Source organism: Barbus barbus, assembly GCF_936440315.1.
Source record: "Barbus barbus genome assembly, chromosome: 2".
NCBI lineage: Eukaryota > Metazoa > Chordata > Actinopteri > Cypriniformes > Cyprinidae > Barbus > Barbus barbus.
Genome location: NC_136730.1, coordinates 38,501,345 through 38,520,912, shown reverse-complemented (window position 1 = coordinate 38,520,912; position 19,568 = coordinate 38,501,345). Strand labels below are relative to the sequence as shown.

The window sequence follows — 19,568 nt, the reverse complement described above, 5'->3', positions numbered from 1 at the left end:
GCTCCCTATAAGCAGAGTACGCAGTTTGCGTAGGGCACCAACTCCCAGGAGGGGCACCATCCCAGTTGCTCAAAAAAAAAAAAAAACGTGACGCACCATTCCCGCGACTGAATGCAAATGATCATGGATAACTATGCCCGTAAAAAGACATCAGCAATCCGGCGCCATTACACATTCTGTGATGGTGTCTATTGTTTTTTTTAGCTTTTTTTCAACATTACATATTTTTACAAATGCCTGGAAAGGGAGCCAAAGGCCTGGTAATTACTGCTGTTACACTTACAGGACAATTATATCCTTGTTTAATAGGCTATTGACCACACATTTAATTCAAATATCCACTTAATCTTTCATTTTTGGCCACCTTTTTGCTCTAGATGACACAGCCTCTGTAATTTCTTCAATAAAAAAAACATATGGACATCACAACCCTTACAAAAATTAACCATGGTTTTCATAGTAAAACTGCTTAATTTTCTTTTGTGTGATTTCTAAATGCTTGAGACCATAAAATCAATCAGACAACTGTATTAATTAAATAGCCTTGGGTAACTGTCTAGAGCTACAATTGTAATTTGTAAATAATAAAATTTAATTACAATTTATTTTGTTATTTATATAATAATATTTAAGGGAGGGGGCACAACAATACAGTCCTGCTTAGGGCACCCATTTGGCCAGCAGCGGCCCTGGTCATATCTTAACATTTATCCAAAATTTTAACATTTCCCATTTTGACTCAATCTGATTTTACATTCCGAAATATCCATTTACATGACCAGTTCATGTTTTTGAATCTGTATGAGAAAATAGTTAGATTTAAGTTTTTACATGCTTCATTTTTTCCTGTTAATTAGATTTCAGTTCAAATTGAGTTCAGTCAGACTGATTGTGGTATTTACGGAGTTTTCGGTATTAAATGAGACATCAGTCCGATTATGAAATGGGTGCATGTAAACATAGCAATGTTAGCCCAGGTTTCCTAATTGAAAAGCAGTTTTACATGACCAGTGTCCACCCAAGGTTTGAAGGACTTTTATATCTCATCATAGGAATCCTATTAACAAACCACCCTTATTTTGCAAAAGCAACACTAACACCGCTGAAGGAATAAGGAATAAGGAAACCACATTATAGATTTTGCAAGGTGGTTTACACAACATGATTATATACTCTGATCCACATGTGTATTTAACATGATTTTCACATGATTTGACAGCACTAGTATGGAGAAGGTGTATAGAAGGGGCTCTCTGTATCAGAGGCAGGTTCAAATGCTGATGTACCCAAAGGGGTAGACCACATTAGCAACTTAATTGCAGGATGAGCATTGTGAGTTCATATGAGCACAATGTGATTTGACTTTACTGATTGTCCAATTATGTTACTTCCTACATTCAGGTCTGACATTCTGCACACACACACACACTGTGAATAATCCATTTAATCTCTTTATCTTTGAATATCTAGAAAGAAAAACCAAATGAGAGATAATTACAAATGAATCAATCTTCTGTTATTTTCTTCCACTGTTTGGGATGTTGCCATTTTCAGAAATTGCCACAAAAGAAAAAAAAATAGAAGCCTTCAAAAGAAAAAAAGTTTGCTTTCTAATGCTTAGTTGGCTGTTTTGATTCCATCTAATACAAGCAAAATATACTGGCCAAAGTTCTTGTGGGTGGGGGATTTGTGAAGCACAGTGGTTCTCAAAGTGTGGGGTGGTATTGTAAGGGATTGTGAGAGTCTTCTTATGTTCTCAAATATTTTCACTTTTAATCACATTTATACATTCAAATCATGAGAAGCAATAAGTTTTTTTCTGCAGTTTCTTATTCTCTACCACCTTCTAGTTTTATGGTGCAGATTTCACTCACTGTGCTGAGCTTATATAACCAAACAGATGTTCTTGTGTGTGAGCCAGATCTTAATTGGGCAGGGTGAAAGGTTACTTAAATTACAGCCTGTTTTTCAGAGTCACTGATTATAAGGACAACTACTTTTTTTGTACCGTGAAGTATGAAAGAAAAAATATGTTGTTGCACTTACAAAATGTCCATTCAAATTAACTTGAATAATGAAAAGGTGTACTCTTTAAGCAATACAACAGTGAAAATTAAAAGAACATAAGACATTTTCAGTGTTTTTTTCCCCCCAGAAAAAAAGGATGAAAAACAACAATCTAAAATTCTCAGATTCTAAGCCGAATACAGCACATTATGTTCCTCTGATTCTGTGGGTTATTTTATTCATGTATTTAGATGCATGGTTTTGTATCTAGTGCAGAGACATAGTTAAGCTGGCTTACTTAAAATCAAGAAAAAAACATTTCCTCAAGTTTTATGTTACTCACCTGACCCCAGGATCCAGTGATCCACTGGTGGCATGGATGGACATTGCAAGTCTGAATGTTGTTGGGCTGTAGGTCATCATCACATTTCCCAGTTTCAGGGCAAGTCACCAGCCTCTGCTGCTCCCCACCTCCACACAGCTCTGAACACTGTGGGCATATATTGTGTTAGAATCAGACACATAGAGCTGAAGAGAGTAGCGTGAAGATCAAGAAGCAGACACAAATAGCTGAGGAGAGTGTAATGAAGCTTGTAGTGTAGTGTAGTGAAAGTGAAGCTTCTGAATGCTAAATCTCTTTACCTGCCCCCAAGAAGACGTGTACCACTCTAAACAGTTGTGGATGTTACAAGGAATTCGGACAGGAGGTCTAGGGGAGGTGGCCTGGCAATGAAATGGCCTCAGCAACCTCTGATCTCGTGTGTCATAACACTGAATCTCTCTGACCTTCACTCCTACACCACAATACTTTGTGCACTGCCAAAAGAGAAATCAGGAGTAGCAACTCCCATTGTGTTTTCATTCATTGGAAATTCATTGAATTCATAATGTTTTTGGCTGCATGCAAGCAGACTTACTTTACTCCACTCTCCAATTTTCCATGCAGAGCAGGGACAAAGGTAGCAGCGACGTGCTGGCACTGGCCTAGTAGCTAAGTCACAGTCTGATTCATCACCAGTGCTGCAGGACACTGACCTCCAGATGGCACCAAGCCCGCAACTTGTTGAGCACTATAAAATCATTAATTGTATAAAGTACTGTTCACATTGAAAAATGCATGCAAACCCTTCTTAAAGTGATTTATTCAGGTAGGACATGTTCCTGGATAAACATTCTCATTAACTATTCAAATTTTAGAGTTACAAGTTAGAGGTTATGGGCCCCAACAACATTCTTATAAACTTAGAATTTCCCATTTTCGATCTTCAGGTTATAAAACCTTTTGTATTTGTGAACATAGTGGTGCCATGCAATCCCTCATATCCATTTTTGTTGCTAGAATAACATGAAACAAATGCCATTACCTGAAAGTTAAAGTTATGTTTCTGTTGAAATCTAATGCTGTGGTGTCAGGATAATTCAAGGACTTTTATCTTTGGCCGGCTGCTGTTTCTCAGCCCATGCTGGTTTCGTATCTAGAGAATGTGAGGAATGCATAACTACTCACAGCACTCCAGTTTCCTTTTTTCCAGTGTGCAGGGGAGGCTGATGAGGAAAGAGAAGACATGAACAGCCCAGTGGGCATCGGAGGGCTAGAAGAATGCACTGAATGCTCACTGCTAGTGCCCTGCAATGGCTGCTCAGTAGGAGTAGACAGTGAGGGATTTAGCCCAGCAGGTCTCAGCATTCGGGCAATAGTAATCTCATTTTTGTCAATCCAGCGAGGTATGGGGACCGGAGTTCCCCAAGGCTCTATTCTTGGCCCATTAGTTTTGGGTGGTGCAATGGCTCTGGAATACCAACTTTGAGTCTCTGAAGTAATTGTAGTGTCCGGAAGATCACTTGGAGTGAAGAGCGGGGGCTCAAAATCACTTTCCATTTCTGTAGGAGGTAGAGCTGTTGTTCCAGCTGTTGAGGTCATGCTGCTGTAATGTTTGGCTGGGACAGAGGAAGTTGGAGAAAAAACATACTCTTGAGAAAGGCTATCTAAGGTCGTAGTGAGCTCTCTTACAGTGAATTCACTCTCCTTAGTGTTAAATGATGGTTCCATCAGAACTTTATATTTTGCAAAGTCATTACTGGAAGCACTGCTGAGAAGCTCCAATGGTTGAGAAGTTGCACTCAGTGAGACTGTTGGTGAGGCCGTACTCCACTGCAGTGGAGTAGCGGGATTATGAATATGTCTGTTCTCATAAATTTCTAACTTAAACACATAATCTAAAGGAGGTTCATAATTGTGAGTGCCATGGTGTGGTTCACTTTCACCTCCAGGGACATCTTCGCCAAACACCTCTTCATTTTCATCTTCAGTTATTGCTGTTATGGTTTTATCTTTTTGATTGCCTTTGTAATTGTCATGGTTCTTTGCGTTTCTGTCCAAATTTGTATGTGGTTCAGGAGTCAAAAATATGTTTGGCTCAGTTTCATAGTATACTGTCTGCTTTTCCTGAGTGGAAACATCTGCAGTTGATGGAGGTTTCCTTGTAATACTGAGGTCACTATCATTGTCCTTCCATTTGCTAAAAAACCTGGTAACTGCAGAGGACGATTCAGTTGTTGTAGTGACAGGCAGAAAGTAATCCTCAGCAAATAGCTCATCGTTATTTTTATCTAGTACGTCTTTCCTTTGCGGTTCATGACCTTCCGTACCCTTGTTTGTAATGCTGTCAGAACTCATAGTGGTGGTATTCTGTTGGTCCGCAGTGGTGGATGGCGATGAGGTAGTTATAGGGACATCTGTCCCTGTCAGAGAAACGTCTCCATGTTTTATTCCTGAGTTATCAAACATATCATTTTCATCTTTATTAAAGTCATTCGACAGATCCTCATGAAATCTTATAAAATTGTAATCATAATAAAAATCATCAACTTGAAGATTTTTCACAATAGAATTGTCAGAGGACTTTTCAACATGGCTATAATGTGAGAAATCATCTTCTATAATGTCATTGAAGTCAGCATTGCCCCAGAGCTGATTTTTAGTTGTACTAAAGTGGGGTATAACTTTTATCTCATTGAAAACTTCTTTGCTGGATGCTCCACTGCCTGACCAGTCATTGCCAAAGGTGTCCGAATTAATGGGGCAGTCCTGAAGATAGCATGGCATAGTTGAATTAGGCTTGGCTTTCGGATCACAGTCCATACCAGTATTCCAGCTGCAGGTCACGTCACGTATCTGGAAACCAGCTGCACAGCTCACTGAACACTGTGGAAGATGCAATGAGTAAGAGCTGTCAAAGTCAGATAATTGTCTCACGATGATTAAAAAATAAAATTAGGCAGTTTTGTATAACAACGAGTCATCAAAACTCATTGTATATTTTTGTCCAATAAAGCAAAATCTGAACTTTATTAACTCTGAAAGCAAGGAATAATCATCAAGCATGTGTACTGTATGTAGTATTAACAGAATGAATGTGAAGATGAATTTTTTCTCTGTTCAAATAATGTACTGTAGTGGTATAATAGCATGTATGTTGAAAAAAATACTTTGGACAAATTCAAAAATTGTAATTTGTTACAGATTTTTTCCCCACTCAAATTATATCTGTGGTTTCATTAAAACCTTAAATTTTGATTTAATATTAATCTAAAATATTTATTTACAGAAAGAAAAAAAAAACAATACAAAAAAAATACAATTTAATATAAAGATCATTACAGGTCGTTTCTTAGTTTTCCTTCTTCCTATATGTGCATCACGCTTGTCAAAATGATGATTCGTCCATTTCTGTTAGTCCCACCCACAATGTTATGTTTACGACGTAAGGATATAATAGTAAAATGCGTGCGTTTGTGCTAGATCCTGGTCGCCACAACAAACTGCGTAATTTGCAGCTGCGCACATTTCTGCGGTCCTCGAACTGACAGAGACGTTTGATTATGAAATCATCAGCAAAGCCCCGTTTCACACTGAGGTATGCTTTTTAATAAACTATGCATTAACTAACATTAGAAATACATTTGTTACCGTGTTTATTCATTTTTGTTAACCAACTCAGGCAAATGTTAACAGAAACAACTTTAAATTTTTCCTAAATTTTGAAACGAACATTAACATAAATTACTAATGTTAATGCATGCTTTAGAAATACTGTGTAATGAACCTTAGTGCTGTATTTTTTGTTGGCAATTTGACATGCGGTTTTCATATGCTACACACTTGGCCCACCCAGTTTTATGTAGGCCCACCCACTTAAACATTTCTGGCTACGCTAGTGATTTAAACAAAATTGTTTCTTTTCATTTTTTCTATGAGGTGCTAAAACCAAAAACCATGATTTTCGATTAGCCTACAATAAAATGCACTTTACATAAATTACATGCTAATTTGACTTTTTTCAGAGTATAATAGCAGGTAATACATTGGTGCAATGGCATATATCATTTACATTTACATTTTTATTCATTTAGCTGACGCTTTTATCCAAAGCGACTTACAATTGCTATATATGTCAGAGGTCGCACGCCTCTGGAGCAACTTGGGGTTAAGTGTCTTGCTCAGGGACACATTGGTGTCTCACAGTGGATTCGAACCCGGGTCTCTCACACCAAAGGCATGTGTCTTATCCACTGCGCCATCACCACCACCATATCATGGAACTGAAGGATTTTCATGTTCATAGACCATAGTACATTGATGTTAGTATATGTCCGATAACCATGATAATACTATGCTATGTTTTGTTAGTTCTGCTAAAATGTTAAGGCTGCACAAACAATCTCAGTAAAACCTTTCTTCACAGATCATTCTGTATGTTTTATGAAAAATATGAATCATAATCATATATAGTCACTATTTGAACCACAAGAGATGTTCCTTGTGGCTGATATATGCTCACCTCTGACCAGCTTCCAGTGGTCCAGTCAGCAGGACAGGACACATGTGTGTTACACCGAACAATTGACTCAGGCTTAGGCAAGTGTTGACATTCAGCTGGCTGAAGCGCTCGTTGCTCATCCAGCCCAAGGCTCCGAATACATAGCACTGTTCTCTTACTAAGCCCAATGTCCCCACAGCTAGATGAGCACTTCTGCCACTCTCCAACCCACCATCTGATGACACAAAAACAGGAATGATGATGATGATGATTGCCTTTAAAAGCAATCTAGTGGACTGCTGCTGATGGGTGTGTAAACTACAGGACTGTCCAGCAGTAAAACTCACATGGCAGGACATGCCCCCTTATTGCAGTTACTTTGCTTGTCATCCGGCCTAGTAGATGGATCACAGTAATGTTCCTCGACGATTCCAGATGTTCTCTCCACACAGTGCACAACTTGCCTCTGCACACCTGAAAAAAAGACAAATTAAAGAGCAGCTGTTTACAAAAAAAGACATATTTGCCAGTGCGCACAAGTATGCACTCGACATCTGGCAAGCGCATAGAACTGAATTACAGAATTTTCAGGCATTTAAACAGAGAGACAGCTGACAACTGTACAATAGCCTGCCCTTCTTCATCGGCAAAAGACAAATTCTCCAAAGAATTACAAATAAATGTATACTACACAAAATAAATGTCAAATAAATAAATGAACAAACTGTATTTAAAATGTTCATACAATTCAGTCAAAAAGAAAGAAAAATAAATTATGGTACTAAAGTTTACTGTTCGTGGCATTTCAATATATTTTTCACACAATGATATGTGAAAGAGAGAGTGATATGCCATTAACTCTAGTAATTTTTAAGGTTAGTAATACTTGGCTGGGATTTAGAGAGTGGCAGTGTATTTAATAATACAGATTTCCTTAAGAACCAGGCAATAATCTTTTTGTGGTTTTATTAAAATTTTCACATTGTCCTATTTAATCAACTCTAGAAATGAATGCGAGGGGACAACTTTGCTGAATGTAATAATAAAAAAAAAAATCTTAATCTCAGCAGTCCTGTAGTTCTAAAACAGATAGCAGCCAATCTATCTGCTACTCTCCCCTAGGAACTGAATTGACTCCAGAAGGAAGAGGGATAGCCCTTCTTGAGTGCTCTCCTCTGTTAGAGTCACATCCTCAGGCTGATTTCGACCTTTATTTGACAGCTTTGAGAATCAGAGTCTCCAACAGAGATGAAGGGACCCACAGTCCAGAGGCTTCACAGACTTCACAGGTGTTTGAAGAATGTTATCAGATAAACCCTCAAACAGATGGGATAAAGGGCCCTGGGGCCCAGGTGTCAGTCTGCACTGATTGGTGTGACCCTCAAAAGATGTACATGGACATTAGGTGGCAAGTCCCACAGCTAAAATTTGCAGCACAATGTCATATGTTTGCTTATGTGTACCATTATTATCAGAGCCACAAAAAATCTAAACCCCAAAACCTGATTTTGATTACAAGATTTTTTTAAATGTAACATAAATACATAAATACACAGCTTAATTAATTATACAAAACGCTATTTGATATCGTGGGAGTCCTTAATTTGAATTATGCTCTTATGAATGATATAGAATAATTGATTTACCTTCTGTGCCAGACCAATTAAATTATGTCATTTGTGTGAGCACTTCAGACAAATTAAAGATGAGTAGCGGGTAATTGCATCTAAAAATAATCATATTGAAACTCTTCAACACTATTGAGACTGGTGCACTTGTAGTATGGACATAGTTTCATCCTATTCTTATGTATTTTTGGAATTTATTTAATATGAAATACAAATTGATGTTAATAAAGAACTATTGGTGCTGTGCAATAATCCTTATCAGAGCTGTTGATGACCAAAAGCAAAAAAGCATGTACTGTAATCATAATCGATAGCAATTAATACACTTCATCTAATAATATATATTTTCAATTTGAGTAAATATTTGAAATTTAGAGAAGCACTGTAGATGTTTTTTCAGTGGCATTAAGAACACTTTCAATCAGAGCTACTATTCAACTTAGTTTACAGGCTTCAGGCAATTCTGTCATACAACGGATGTGATGTTCAGTCTAATAATCCAAACTATTGTGTCTGTGTGCATTTTCCTTTTTTCACAAAAAATACAAAAAAACACCTCAGTATAAACACCCCTTTTCTGTTAGCAAAATTAATTAAATGCATGCAATTGGTTCAGCTACAAAACTACGAATTCTCCAAATAATTTCTACCCACTCTATCATTATCACACTGCAAAAAGGAATGTACACACAAATCCAGCCTCTTCTAAAACCCATTCTTATGAACACATGAAACATGGATTTAAATGAGACATTTACCTTTTGTATTACCAAAAACAGGGTGCTTCCTGCGGAGGGAAATTGCATGCAAATCCTTAAGCCTTTGATTTCAGCTACATTGTTATGTTTGAAAAATGTTCAATTCTCTCAGATTAAATGTTGGTGACTGCAATACAAGGAACAAAATATGCAGCAATATTAGTATTTTTCTGTTTTAGTCTTCCTTTGATAAGCAGATGAGCATCAGATATGAGGAGAAATGTTTAAATTAAATAAAGTAACAGTTTGTATTTAATAATTACACTTTGATTATAATTACACAGTGAATGAAGGACACTATAAAAACTTAAGACTGAATGTACAGTACATTCAATAAACATTGAAGACAGTGTTTCTTCAGCATTTCTGCATAGCTCCTGATTACATTTGTAACAGAAGCGCTGGATTCAAACGGCCTTCAGTATCACTAACTGGAAAGTATTAGCAGATTAACCCACCCACTGACCAAAGAAACAGTTACCACCTGAGATCCTTGGATCAAATTAGACACACTTTAAAACCATTAAACATTATCTGAATCCTTGATTAGAGAACAACAAGTCTAAAGACCCCATTTGCTGCTGAACATGCTAAAGAGTAATAATTTGTTCTTTAAAAACGAGGATTTTTTTCAGTGAGTTTTATGAAAGAAAACACAGAAAATGTGTATTTTTTCTTAAAAAAAAGTCACTTTGCCTTTGGTTTTTAATACCAAAGGTAATCATATGTGAAATATGATTAAGGTTAATCATAGGTGAAATAACAATGAAAACTTTACACTGTATAAATGGACAGATTTATGCTTAAAGCTACTAAAATGATTTAGTCAAAAGAAGTGATTTTCCCCTTTTTCTTTTGTTGTTTGAATAACATTAATGACAAAGACATCTGTAAGTTTATTAGGCTGTTGTCACTTTAAGAATTAATGCACGGATCCACTACAAACATACCTTAGCCAAATTTCTCCCTACTGTTTAGGCTATGTGCATTTAATTGCTTAGGTGAATACTTGCTAAGCTGGTCATTTCAATATATTTTTTGTGTGTATTTAACCATTTAAGCATACCCCTGAAGTAGGGGTGGGAACAATGTTTTTGTTGTTGTTGAAATATCACGATTCACGATTTTATCACAATTCTTGGTCATGTTGGTTTTACTATTTTGCAAGTTTTTGGCAAGCAAATTCCCCTATTATAAAGACAAAGATATAGATATATATATAGATATAGATTGATTCCTATTAAAGCAACTATATTAAAGTTTTTCAATCAAGACAGGAGTAGAGAGTGATATTTCTCTGCGTTTTGCTGTTTTATTCAAATTAAAGGAATAGTTCACACAAAGATAAAAAATTCTGTCATCTGCATGTCAATTAGTGTTTTATTTTTATACCATCATTTACTCACTCAAAAGTGGTTTTAAACCTGAATGAGTTTCTTTCTTCTACTAAACATAAATGCTTTTTTGAAGAATGTGGAAAACCAAACAGTTGCTGGTCCACTAATTTTTTCCTACTATCAAATTCAATGTGGACCAGCAACTGTTTGGTTACCCACATTCTTCAAAATATCTTCTTTTGTGTTCAGAACAAAAAAGAAATTAATACAGATTTGGGACAATGTGAGTGAGTAAATAATTATGTGTTGTCACATGAAAAGATATAATAAAATATTTACAAAAATGTGAGGGGTGTACTCACTTCTGTGAGATACTGTATATATGTATATATCCATTTCTCTCTCAAATGTTTTGTTCAAATGTTCATAACCAACTGAGTCTATATATAAAGCTTGTGTGTTTTTACAGTATTAGCACAAAAGATAACTTAGTTCAGTAACCAGGCGCCATCTGACAGGCTTTTTAGTGCACGCGCTTCATGTGTACACGCTCAGAAAAGGCACACGTCAGAACAGCGTGCGAATGAAATGTTTGACCGGCAAGTTTTTAACCCTCTGGGGTCCACAAATGCTGATAATGAGCTTGAAGTACTCTGACATTTTTGATCGTACAGATAAGAGCAATAAACCATTAGAATCTGTAAGGGGTCTACTTTTATTTCTATACACTCATAATAACAGCTAAACTTTGTGCTTTCGAAGAATAAAGAAAACAAACAGGGTGCGCGCTCTGCCTTCTCCGTCTCCGCGAACTGCTTCTTCATAATTAAAATGAACTGTAACTCGGCGAATTCTGAACACACAGACATGGGAGTTATATCTATAGAAAGCTTGAAGTGTCTACTTTTAAACGAAGTAAGAAAAAACCTATTCGAAAAACAACTATTTTGTGATGTTCAGTTTTTCCCATCTAACTCATTATCTCTAATGCAATCCCGCCCCCTCGCGGCTCGTGCCGTTCATATGTAAATAACCACGTGAGCCGCGTGCACGTGGAGATGCCCAACATAAACAAAGAGCAAGGAGTCGTTCATCGAGGCTACTGTTCGTTTCTGGAAGAAGACGCGCTGAGTAAAGGCTGGATTTCCCTCAAAATAAGAGCAAGAGTTCATCCAGAAGAGAAGATCGATCTGATGAGTAAGTAATGTTTCTTTTTTGCATTAGTTAACGTGTTATTGTGACATAAACTTGAACACATTACTAGTTGGGTTGTTCCCAAACTACAACAAGATGAATGCTACACATCTAACAATGTTTAGACCATGTTTATTATTAATAATCTGTTCACAAATATACTTTACTAGCGTGCTAAACGATAACAATTAGTTCTCAAATATAAAATATCCTTTTTTTTTGTAGTACAAAGTACATCCTTTTATAGTACAAATCATGCGTGAGTCTATGACTGCGGAATCATATCTGGGTGGCGATGGCGCAGTGGATAAGACTCATGCCTTTGGTGTGAGAGACCCGGGTTCGAATCCACTGTGAGACACCAATGTGTCCCTGAGCAAGACACTTAACCCCTAGTTGCTCCAGAGGCGTGCGACCTCTGACATATATAGCAATTGTAAGTCGCTTTGGATAAAAGCGTCAGCTAAATGAATAAATGTAAATGTAAATATCTTCTATACTATAAAATCATACATGATGTTTAGGATGGCTATATGACTACAAAATCATAGTTGGGTTTTTCCCAAACTATAATTCCTAACTAAAATATTTGAAATCCAGTAAAACATTTTGAATATGATAGGCAATTCATTGTATTTAAATTTCTTACGGCACGATGATGTTTTCATGCTTTATATAAAACAATAGAAGTAATATGAGTGTACACTGTAACATGATGAATGCTACGAGTCTAAGTATGTTTTGAACATGTTTATTATTAATAGCCTACTCTGTCCAAAAATAGATTTTAATAACGTGCTAAACAATAATAATTAGTTTCTCAAAAATAAAATGTCTTTTTTTTACGATAGTATAAAGCATGCGTGAGTCTATGGCTACAAAACCTATATATATACAAATGCTCCTGATATAAATATGCTCACAAATGTTTTTTCTTTACCTGCACCACAGATGATGAATCCTGCTGACTTTCAGTCTCTTCATACTGTTTTCCTCTGAGAGCGCTGTACCAACATCAGATGTTCAACTACACTGATATTCTATGGTAAAAAAGATCCTTGACTACTGATTATGTTTTTTTCTTCTTGAATCCATGGAAAGTAGCAGAAACACTTAAATAACACACGTAAATATCAGGTATGATTTACTTGTTTAACTTGTTGAACAGAATCTGTTGCAGGAATGACTCAAAGTCTGTTCACATCTCTGTGGTTAGATCAGTGTGCACAATAATGTGTCACAAAATAATGTGGCACATGCAAAGTTTATGAAAGTGTCACTCCACAATACAATAGCAAAATATATAAATATGTATAGTATTTTTTATGTTACATTCAGTGTCTAGCACACCTTCCTAAAAGATATGGACCAGAAGACATTGCGATTACTATATGATATTTAGACAGACTTAAAGTCATTGGATGCCCATTTTGCACAAGTTGATATGATTCTTTACGTTTTTTTCTTTAATTAAAATCTATAACATACTTTGGTTCAAATTTCTCAATGGTAGTGTAAAAAACGCCTTTTTTACCCTGTCGAAATCAGCTCTGTTTTCAGCAAGCTGTTTTTCGGCCATGTTGCTTTAAGTGCTAATGAGCTCTGCTGACCCCGCCCCTCTCTTCCGTGGGGTGACGAGCAGTACTTTAGCCGCGAAACTGGCTAACTAGTACATTATTAAGAAAGGCGATTTGCAAAGATTCATAAAAACACCCTTACACTCTCATATTCTGTAGGTGAGGCTGGATCACGAATGATTTACACGAACATGGACGCATTTGGGCAGATCGGGGATCGGCACATTCATTTCAAAGAGAAAGTAACGTTAATCATTCAGCAGCTCAGATGTCGGGAGTAAATGACGACTGCTATATTCATTATTACATCCAACAACAAAGCACCTCAATCTCTTCATCTGAGACATCTTGTCTTCCCCTGCACCGGAGTCGACACAATGGCGGTTGGACTGTTTACAGCTCACTCAGTTCACTCAGCTCACTCAGGGCTGGTCTAAGGTAAGACGGCCTTGTCAATCAACAACGAGGGAGTAGCCTGTACAGAACTACATCATTCTGACAGGAATCTCAGAACAGCCTGATTTGAGAAAGGAGATTTTAAAATAGGGATTTAAAAAAATAAAATATTTTTATAATCATAGGATGGATGTGTACACACACTTCCAACACACATTTATGTTCAAACAACTTGAAAAGTGAATTTTGCATCTGATGACCCCTTTAAAGAAGTTTCTATTGACCAGGACCCATAGCGCGGGCGGTCTCTTTAATACCGCGTGGTTTATATACAGGGGCGGACTGGCCATCTGGAGGTTCTGGAGAAGTCCAGAACGGCCATCCGTTCAATGGCCGTCGGCCTGGTTGGTTCTTAATCAAAGAAAAAGTGTCAAATTAAGTGACGTTTATGCCCGACATATTACTATTATAGTTTTATATTTTATAGAACATTAAAAAAACATCCTGGCCTCGTCAGACATTTAGATGCAATGAAATGAAACATTAAAATGAAATGAAACATACTTTTTTTAATATGTTTTAACAATACTGAAAAAAGCACAAATGTCAGGGCATGTCAAAATTTCTCCAGAGCCTTAAAACCTTTTAGACTCCAGAGGGTAAAGCAATGGATATACCGGTACTCACAGCAAAGTTCTTTTTTATTTTTCATTTAGGAGTAAAAAGAAGTTTGAACTTCCTTCACAGCAGTACACTGTTAGTGAACATGTTTGAGGTGTTTGCCAGTTGGAGCAAACTTCTCTGAAAATCTCTCTTTGGCAGGCTGTTTCAAACTTTCAAAACAAACTCCAAACAAATTCCATTTTGGCCTGATTATGTTCAAAATTACGTCACACCACTTCGTTCTTCGATTTCACTTTAAATACATCAGGACTTAACTCCAAACAAACGTCATTTTGGCCTGTTTTTGTTCAAAATGACATCACAACAATTTGTTCAATTTAGTATATTGTAGGCCTTTAATATGGCTACATACACAGTATTCATGAAACAGTGTGTGAACAACAAACATTAGCAATGACTTGTGCACCAAGTTTGTCCACAGTCTAAAGGTATGGTCACATTAGCAAACTTATGGCAAAATTTTGCTGGCAAAATAGGTCTATTGTCTATTGTCAATTGTGTAGTGATGCATGAAGCACCGCTCACACAGAAGCCACTTTCCAACCATGAAGCCATGCAGGGAATTTGCGTGACCAACTTGAACAAGAGCAAATTTTTTTGCCCTTACATAAAATAACTGGATTTCACACACAAAATTTCACAGAGCAACATAAACTGTGACTGAAATTCAATATCTTATTAGACTTTCCAGTTAAATATTCCACCATTAATAAAGTCTTGATTCCAATCACATTTCATTTGAGTTCATGTAGCATCAGTTGGTCCAGTCTGTTTCCTATAAAGTTCATGTCCTGTTTAATACAGTAAAGTTCTCTGTCTGCCTGCATTTTTTGTGAAAGCAATGTCTGCCAGAAAGCTAATTTATAGTCTGTTTGTTCAAACTAGCTATAGAGCTAGATTGAACAAACAGATCAACTCAGCTATTTCCTGCACTTTTCACCATTTCTAGTATAATATGAAACTATAACAAAGCAGTTACCTAAAGTAAATAGGAAAATCAGTCTGGATTGGCTCAATTTGTGCATGTGCGTAGGTTGAAAGCAGAAGTGTGCAATAAGACGACTCCTTACCAGTTCCACATGTGGCGCTGCATTCAGTCCAAGCCCCATAAATCCACTGGAAATAAGAGACAGCAGTGCCATTGTTGGAGTCCAAAAGAGTGTCTCTGCTTATGGTGTACTCATACCTCACCCCTGGATTGGTCTCTTGAAAAAGCAGCTGGAGAACATAGAGGGCAGATTAAAGAGAATCCTTGATAAATCAACATACAAACAACATACAAACCCATAAATCTCAGACTTGGAATCTAGAGATATGGCCATATAATCAGATATCAATATGTCAGGATTCTATGATGTTGTTCTATGATGTTATTGGTTCTTTTAATCAAAAAGGTCAAACTAATGAACAAGCGGTTTCTACAAATAAGCAATCAGATTTGAAAAGTTGTGAAAAAATGTGAGAAAACTGTGAGTCAAGTGCCATTTATTAAGTAACAGGAAAGTCAACATTAAGTTTGTCATTAAATATTGCACACTTGAAAGCATGCAATATCACATATACTATTTTAGTACACATTTTAATTGGAATATTGTGATATATTGCACCTTACCTAATTGTGACTGTATGAATGTATTCTATTGTGAGGCTGTTCCTAGCCCATAATGTAAGGTTTTACATATTTTGGTGTTGAGACTAGCAACTTTTGTAAAAGCTTTGAAAATGTGAAATCTGATTAGTGGTACAAAGTAGCAAAAGATTTTTCCCTAAAAGTTGAACCGAAATAATTATGAGTATAACATAACTAAAAAAATATTTTTGTTTTGTCTTTGCACAGCAGAACAGTAAAACCCAAAAGTGAGGTTGTAAGCTGCTCTCTTCCAAAAGGGATTTAAGAATATGGAGAGTGATAAGAGAATATTTCATTTGTCTACCACCCGCTGCTGTAGACATCCTTCTTTCTCCAACCGCGCAAAGGCTGCGAGCCAAAGGCCTCGAATCCCTCTGTGGGAGGAGGTCCTTTCTCTAAAAGGCCCCTCTGCTACACATACTATTCTAAATCCCTAATAAACAGCATCTTCACTTTAATGGTGCTACAACATGAAAACCTAGTGGCTACTGTGATCATAAAACTCAGTCAGTTAATTATTACAATTGGGAATAAGCCTTTTATGCAAAAAATTCAATCATTAAACCCACTAAATCTTCAAATATATTTAGCTTTTTAAACAAGGAATGGAATAAAATCATACATTAATCTTTTGTTGCTGAAAAAGATCATAAAGCTACTTCTTGCTGAGTAGAATTTTATGCAAATACATTGGGTTAAACCTTTGATTTCACTTTCCCTGACAGATAAAGCTGTTCTGTTTTCTCAGTTTAAATATTTACTCTTGAAGGAGATTTAAAAAAAGAAAAAAATAGCAGGATGCCATACATTTATGAGTATATTTCTGTTTAGAAGTCTTTACATAAGCACTTGAATCTCTGTGCTCAGAGAAATGTGCAAATTTTATTATTCATAAAGGATAGGCCTGTTATACATTATAGTGTTTGAAGCTGTAATTTCCCTGGATAATATAAAATAAGTTGTTTGTATATCTTTCTATGCAACAAATGTGAGACGTTAAATTATAATGTATACCATTTTAGGTCTCTATTTAGCTCTAAACCACATTTCAGGCACAGATTCACTAAACTGTGGCCTAGTTTAGCAGAGCACTTTAGCAGGTGCCTGTGAAAAGAGACAGGCCACAAATATCACATGCTAGATTCTGCTCATAAGCAGTACGTGAGACTTCAGCATGGGACTGAGTACCTGAATCCACACTGGCTCCATAGTCGGTCCGGGGGAAGATAGATTTTCCAGCTGCCCGGTCCTTTCGTAAGTAAATACTGTTCCTGCAGCTTTATACTCGCCATTCCACTGGATCGTCCAGCCACCATTCAGGAAATATTTTTCAGGGTCATTACTGCGTAATGCCAAGTAGTTCCCAGCCTCTGCGACTTCCTCAATACGGATGTCCCGTGCTCCTTCCGGAATTAAACCTATGTCTACATAACCTAGGAGACAAAAAAATTACCTCAGCTTATTCAAACAAATAAAGTAGAAAGAAAACAAACATGCAATGTTATATTTATAAAATAAATGCTGCTTTGAGGAAAATATAATCTGAAACTCATTTTACAAACCGAGCCCTTCACTGTCCTCAAAGGTCTTCCTCACTGTTTCGCATGTAGATCCATTTCCATGGCACACTCCACACTGATCTTCAACAGCATCTGAATCAATCTCATAATCACAGCCTAAGTACTGACATGAGGAGACAGATCATAAATTTAACTCCACAATTAAACTAGCACCCATTCACCGCAGAAGATCCTTTGGTCAGAAAGTGATATAATGTTAAATTGCTCCAAATATGTTCAAATGAAGGAACAAAATCAGCTACATCTTGGATGGCCTGAGGATGACTACATTTTTAGCAAATTTTCATCTTATATATACTCTATATACAGTGTAGTACTGTGCAAAAGTCTTAGCCTACCATCAGCAAGTTAAGAAACAAACAGAAAATAAAGGAAATATGTACAGTAAATCTGAAAAAACAACAACAGTTTTCATAACAAACTTTCTTCTTCAAGCAGAAGTCAGTATTCAGTGTGACCTTCTTTCCTGAAGTTTTCTGGAGTAATCTTTGGATATATTATACCAGGCTTCTTTCAGCCCTTCCCAGAGTTCTTCTTTATATTTATGCTATCTTTTATTTTTTTTCTCCATCCGGGGTGATCTCATACTGCCTCTATAATATTCAGGTCTGGACTCTGTGGAGGTCGGTCCATGACTGTCAGTGTTTTATCAGCTATTTTTCTCTCCAAATGATTTCACTGCATTAGCAGTGTGCTTGGGATTATTATCATGCTGAAAAATAAAATCATTCCCAAGCTGTCAGACACTTTCCAGAAGGAATGGCAAGACAAATTAATACCTGTCTGTACTTTTCAACATTCATGATCCCATTAATTTGAACAATATCAAAACACTGGCAGAAATGCAACCCCAAACCTTGACAGACCCTCCACCATGTTCTACAGAATGTGGCAAGCAATCATTCTTCTCACATATTGTTGATGATTGGATTTTGACAAAAGATTTGACAAAAATTTCAAACTGGGATTTGTCACTCCATAATACTTTTTTCCACGGACCTTCATTCCAATCTTTGTGAGTTTTAGCATATCGTAGTCTTTTCGCCCTCTTCCCCCTGTTCCACCTCCAAAAAAGTGGTTTCATGGCTGCTACCCATCCACAAAGACCATTCCTGATCAAGCTTCTTCAGACTGTACAAGGGTCAACTTGGCATCTCGATGAAGCTCCCAGATGCTCAGCCAGGTCCTTGCTGGGCTTCTTCCAAAAGAAGAAACTGAGAAACTTCTCTTCAGTTTTTTGAAGTTTTCTTGGCCTTCCTCTTTTTCTGTACTTGAGCTCTCCTAATTCTTCAAATTTCTTGAATACCACATCTTGGTTATCCAATTTGTTGCTGATTTCCCTTTGAGAGTGGCCTTGTTGATGCAAAATGACAATTTTATGTCTGTCAAATTCTGTGATCTTTAGCATTTTGATGTTACAGAGAGTTGGTCTTCTACATATTAGCAAACAGTCAACTCATACAACATGCGTGATGCTCAAGCATGTCTTGAAAAAACCTGGTGTAAAACACCTTTTTGACATGAGACAGCAGGTGTTAGCAATGACATTAATTAGGGAGGTCACACTAAACACTTGGTACTTCAGTCTATAGAAGCTGTTTTTTAATACTGCATTCAAATTTCCTGTATTTTCTGATTGTATTCTAATAAAGAGACTGAGAAATAATGATATATTCATTATACTATTGCTATAACAACAAATCACCATTTTAGATCGACTAACTGTAATACTGTAGAAGATTTACATATGAACTGAATAAATCTAGGCTATGCGCTGACAGTTTCAGAGCAAAACACAAAACTGTAACATTTCATTCACTTACACACTTCACTCAAACATCTGCTAAGTGTTCATTTAAAGTACTTTTAAGTGCTAAGAAAAGTAACAACTCTCCTCAGTAAATTTCCACAGTTTTACTGTCTACAGCAGTTTCACAGGGCTATGGGTTGGTTCAGT

At 36.7% G+C, this 19,568-nt stretch overlaps 1 protein-coding gene across 1 annotated transcript in view; it reads right to left on the bottom strand.

Annotated features, from left to right (window-relative positions):
- The window catches only part of LOC306879560 (A disintegrin and metalloproteinase with thrombospondin motifs 7-like), an 80,199-nt gene that overhangs the window by 13,845 nt on the left and 46,786 nt on the right, over window positions 1-19,568 (bottom strand). Inside the window, exons 14-22 of the mRNA XM_079432593.1 lie at window positions 17,594-17,714; window positions 17,220-17,464; window positions 15,472-15,619; window positions 7,175-7,301; window positions 6,849-7,062; window positions 3,515-5,212; window positions 2,925-3,077; window positions 2,650-2,823; window positions 2,351-2,497 (exon numbers count right to left, since the gene is read on the bottom strand). Coding sequence (XP_079288719.1) covers window positions 2,351-2,497; window positions 2,650-2,823; window positions 2,925-3,077; window positions 3,515-5,212; window positions 6,849-7,062; window positions 7,175-7,301; window positions 15,472-15,619; window positions 17,220-17,464; window positions 17,594-17,714 — 3,027 coding nt within the window. The remainder of the gene's footprint in view (window positions 1-2,350; window positions 2,498-2,649; window positions 2,824-2,924; window positions 3,078-3,514; window positions 5,213-6,848; window positions 7,063-7,174; window positions 7,302-15,471; window positions 15,620-17,219; window positions 17,465-17,593; window positions 17,715-19,568) is intronic.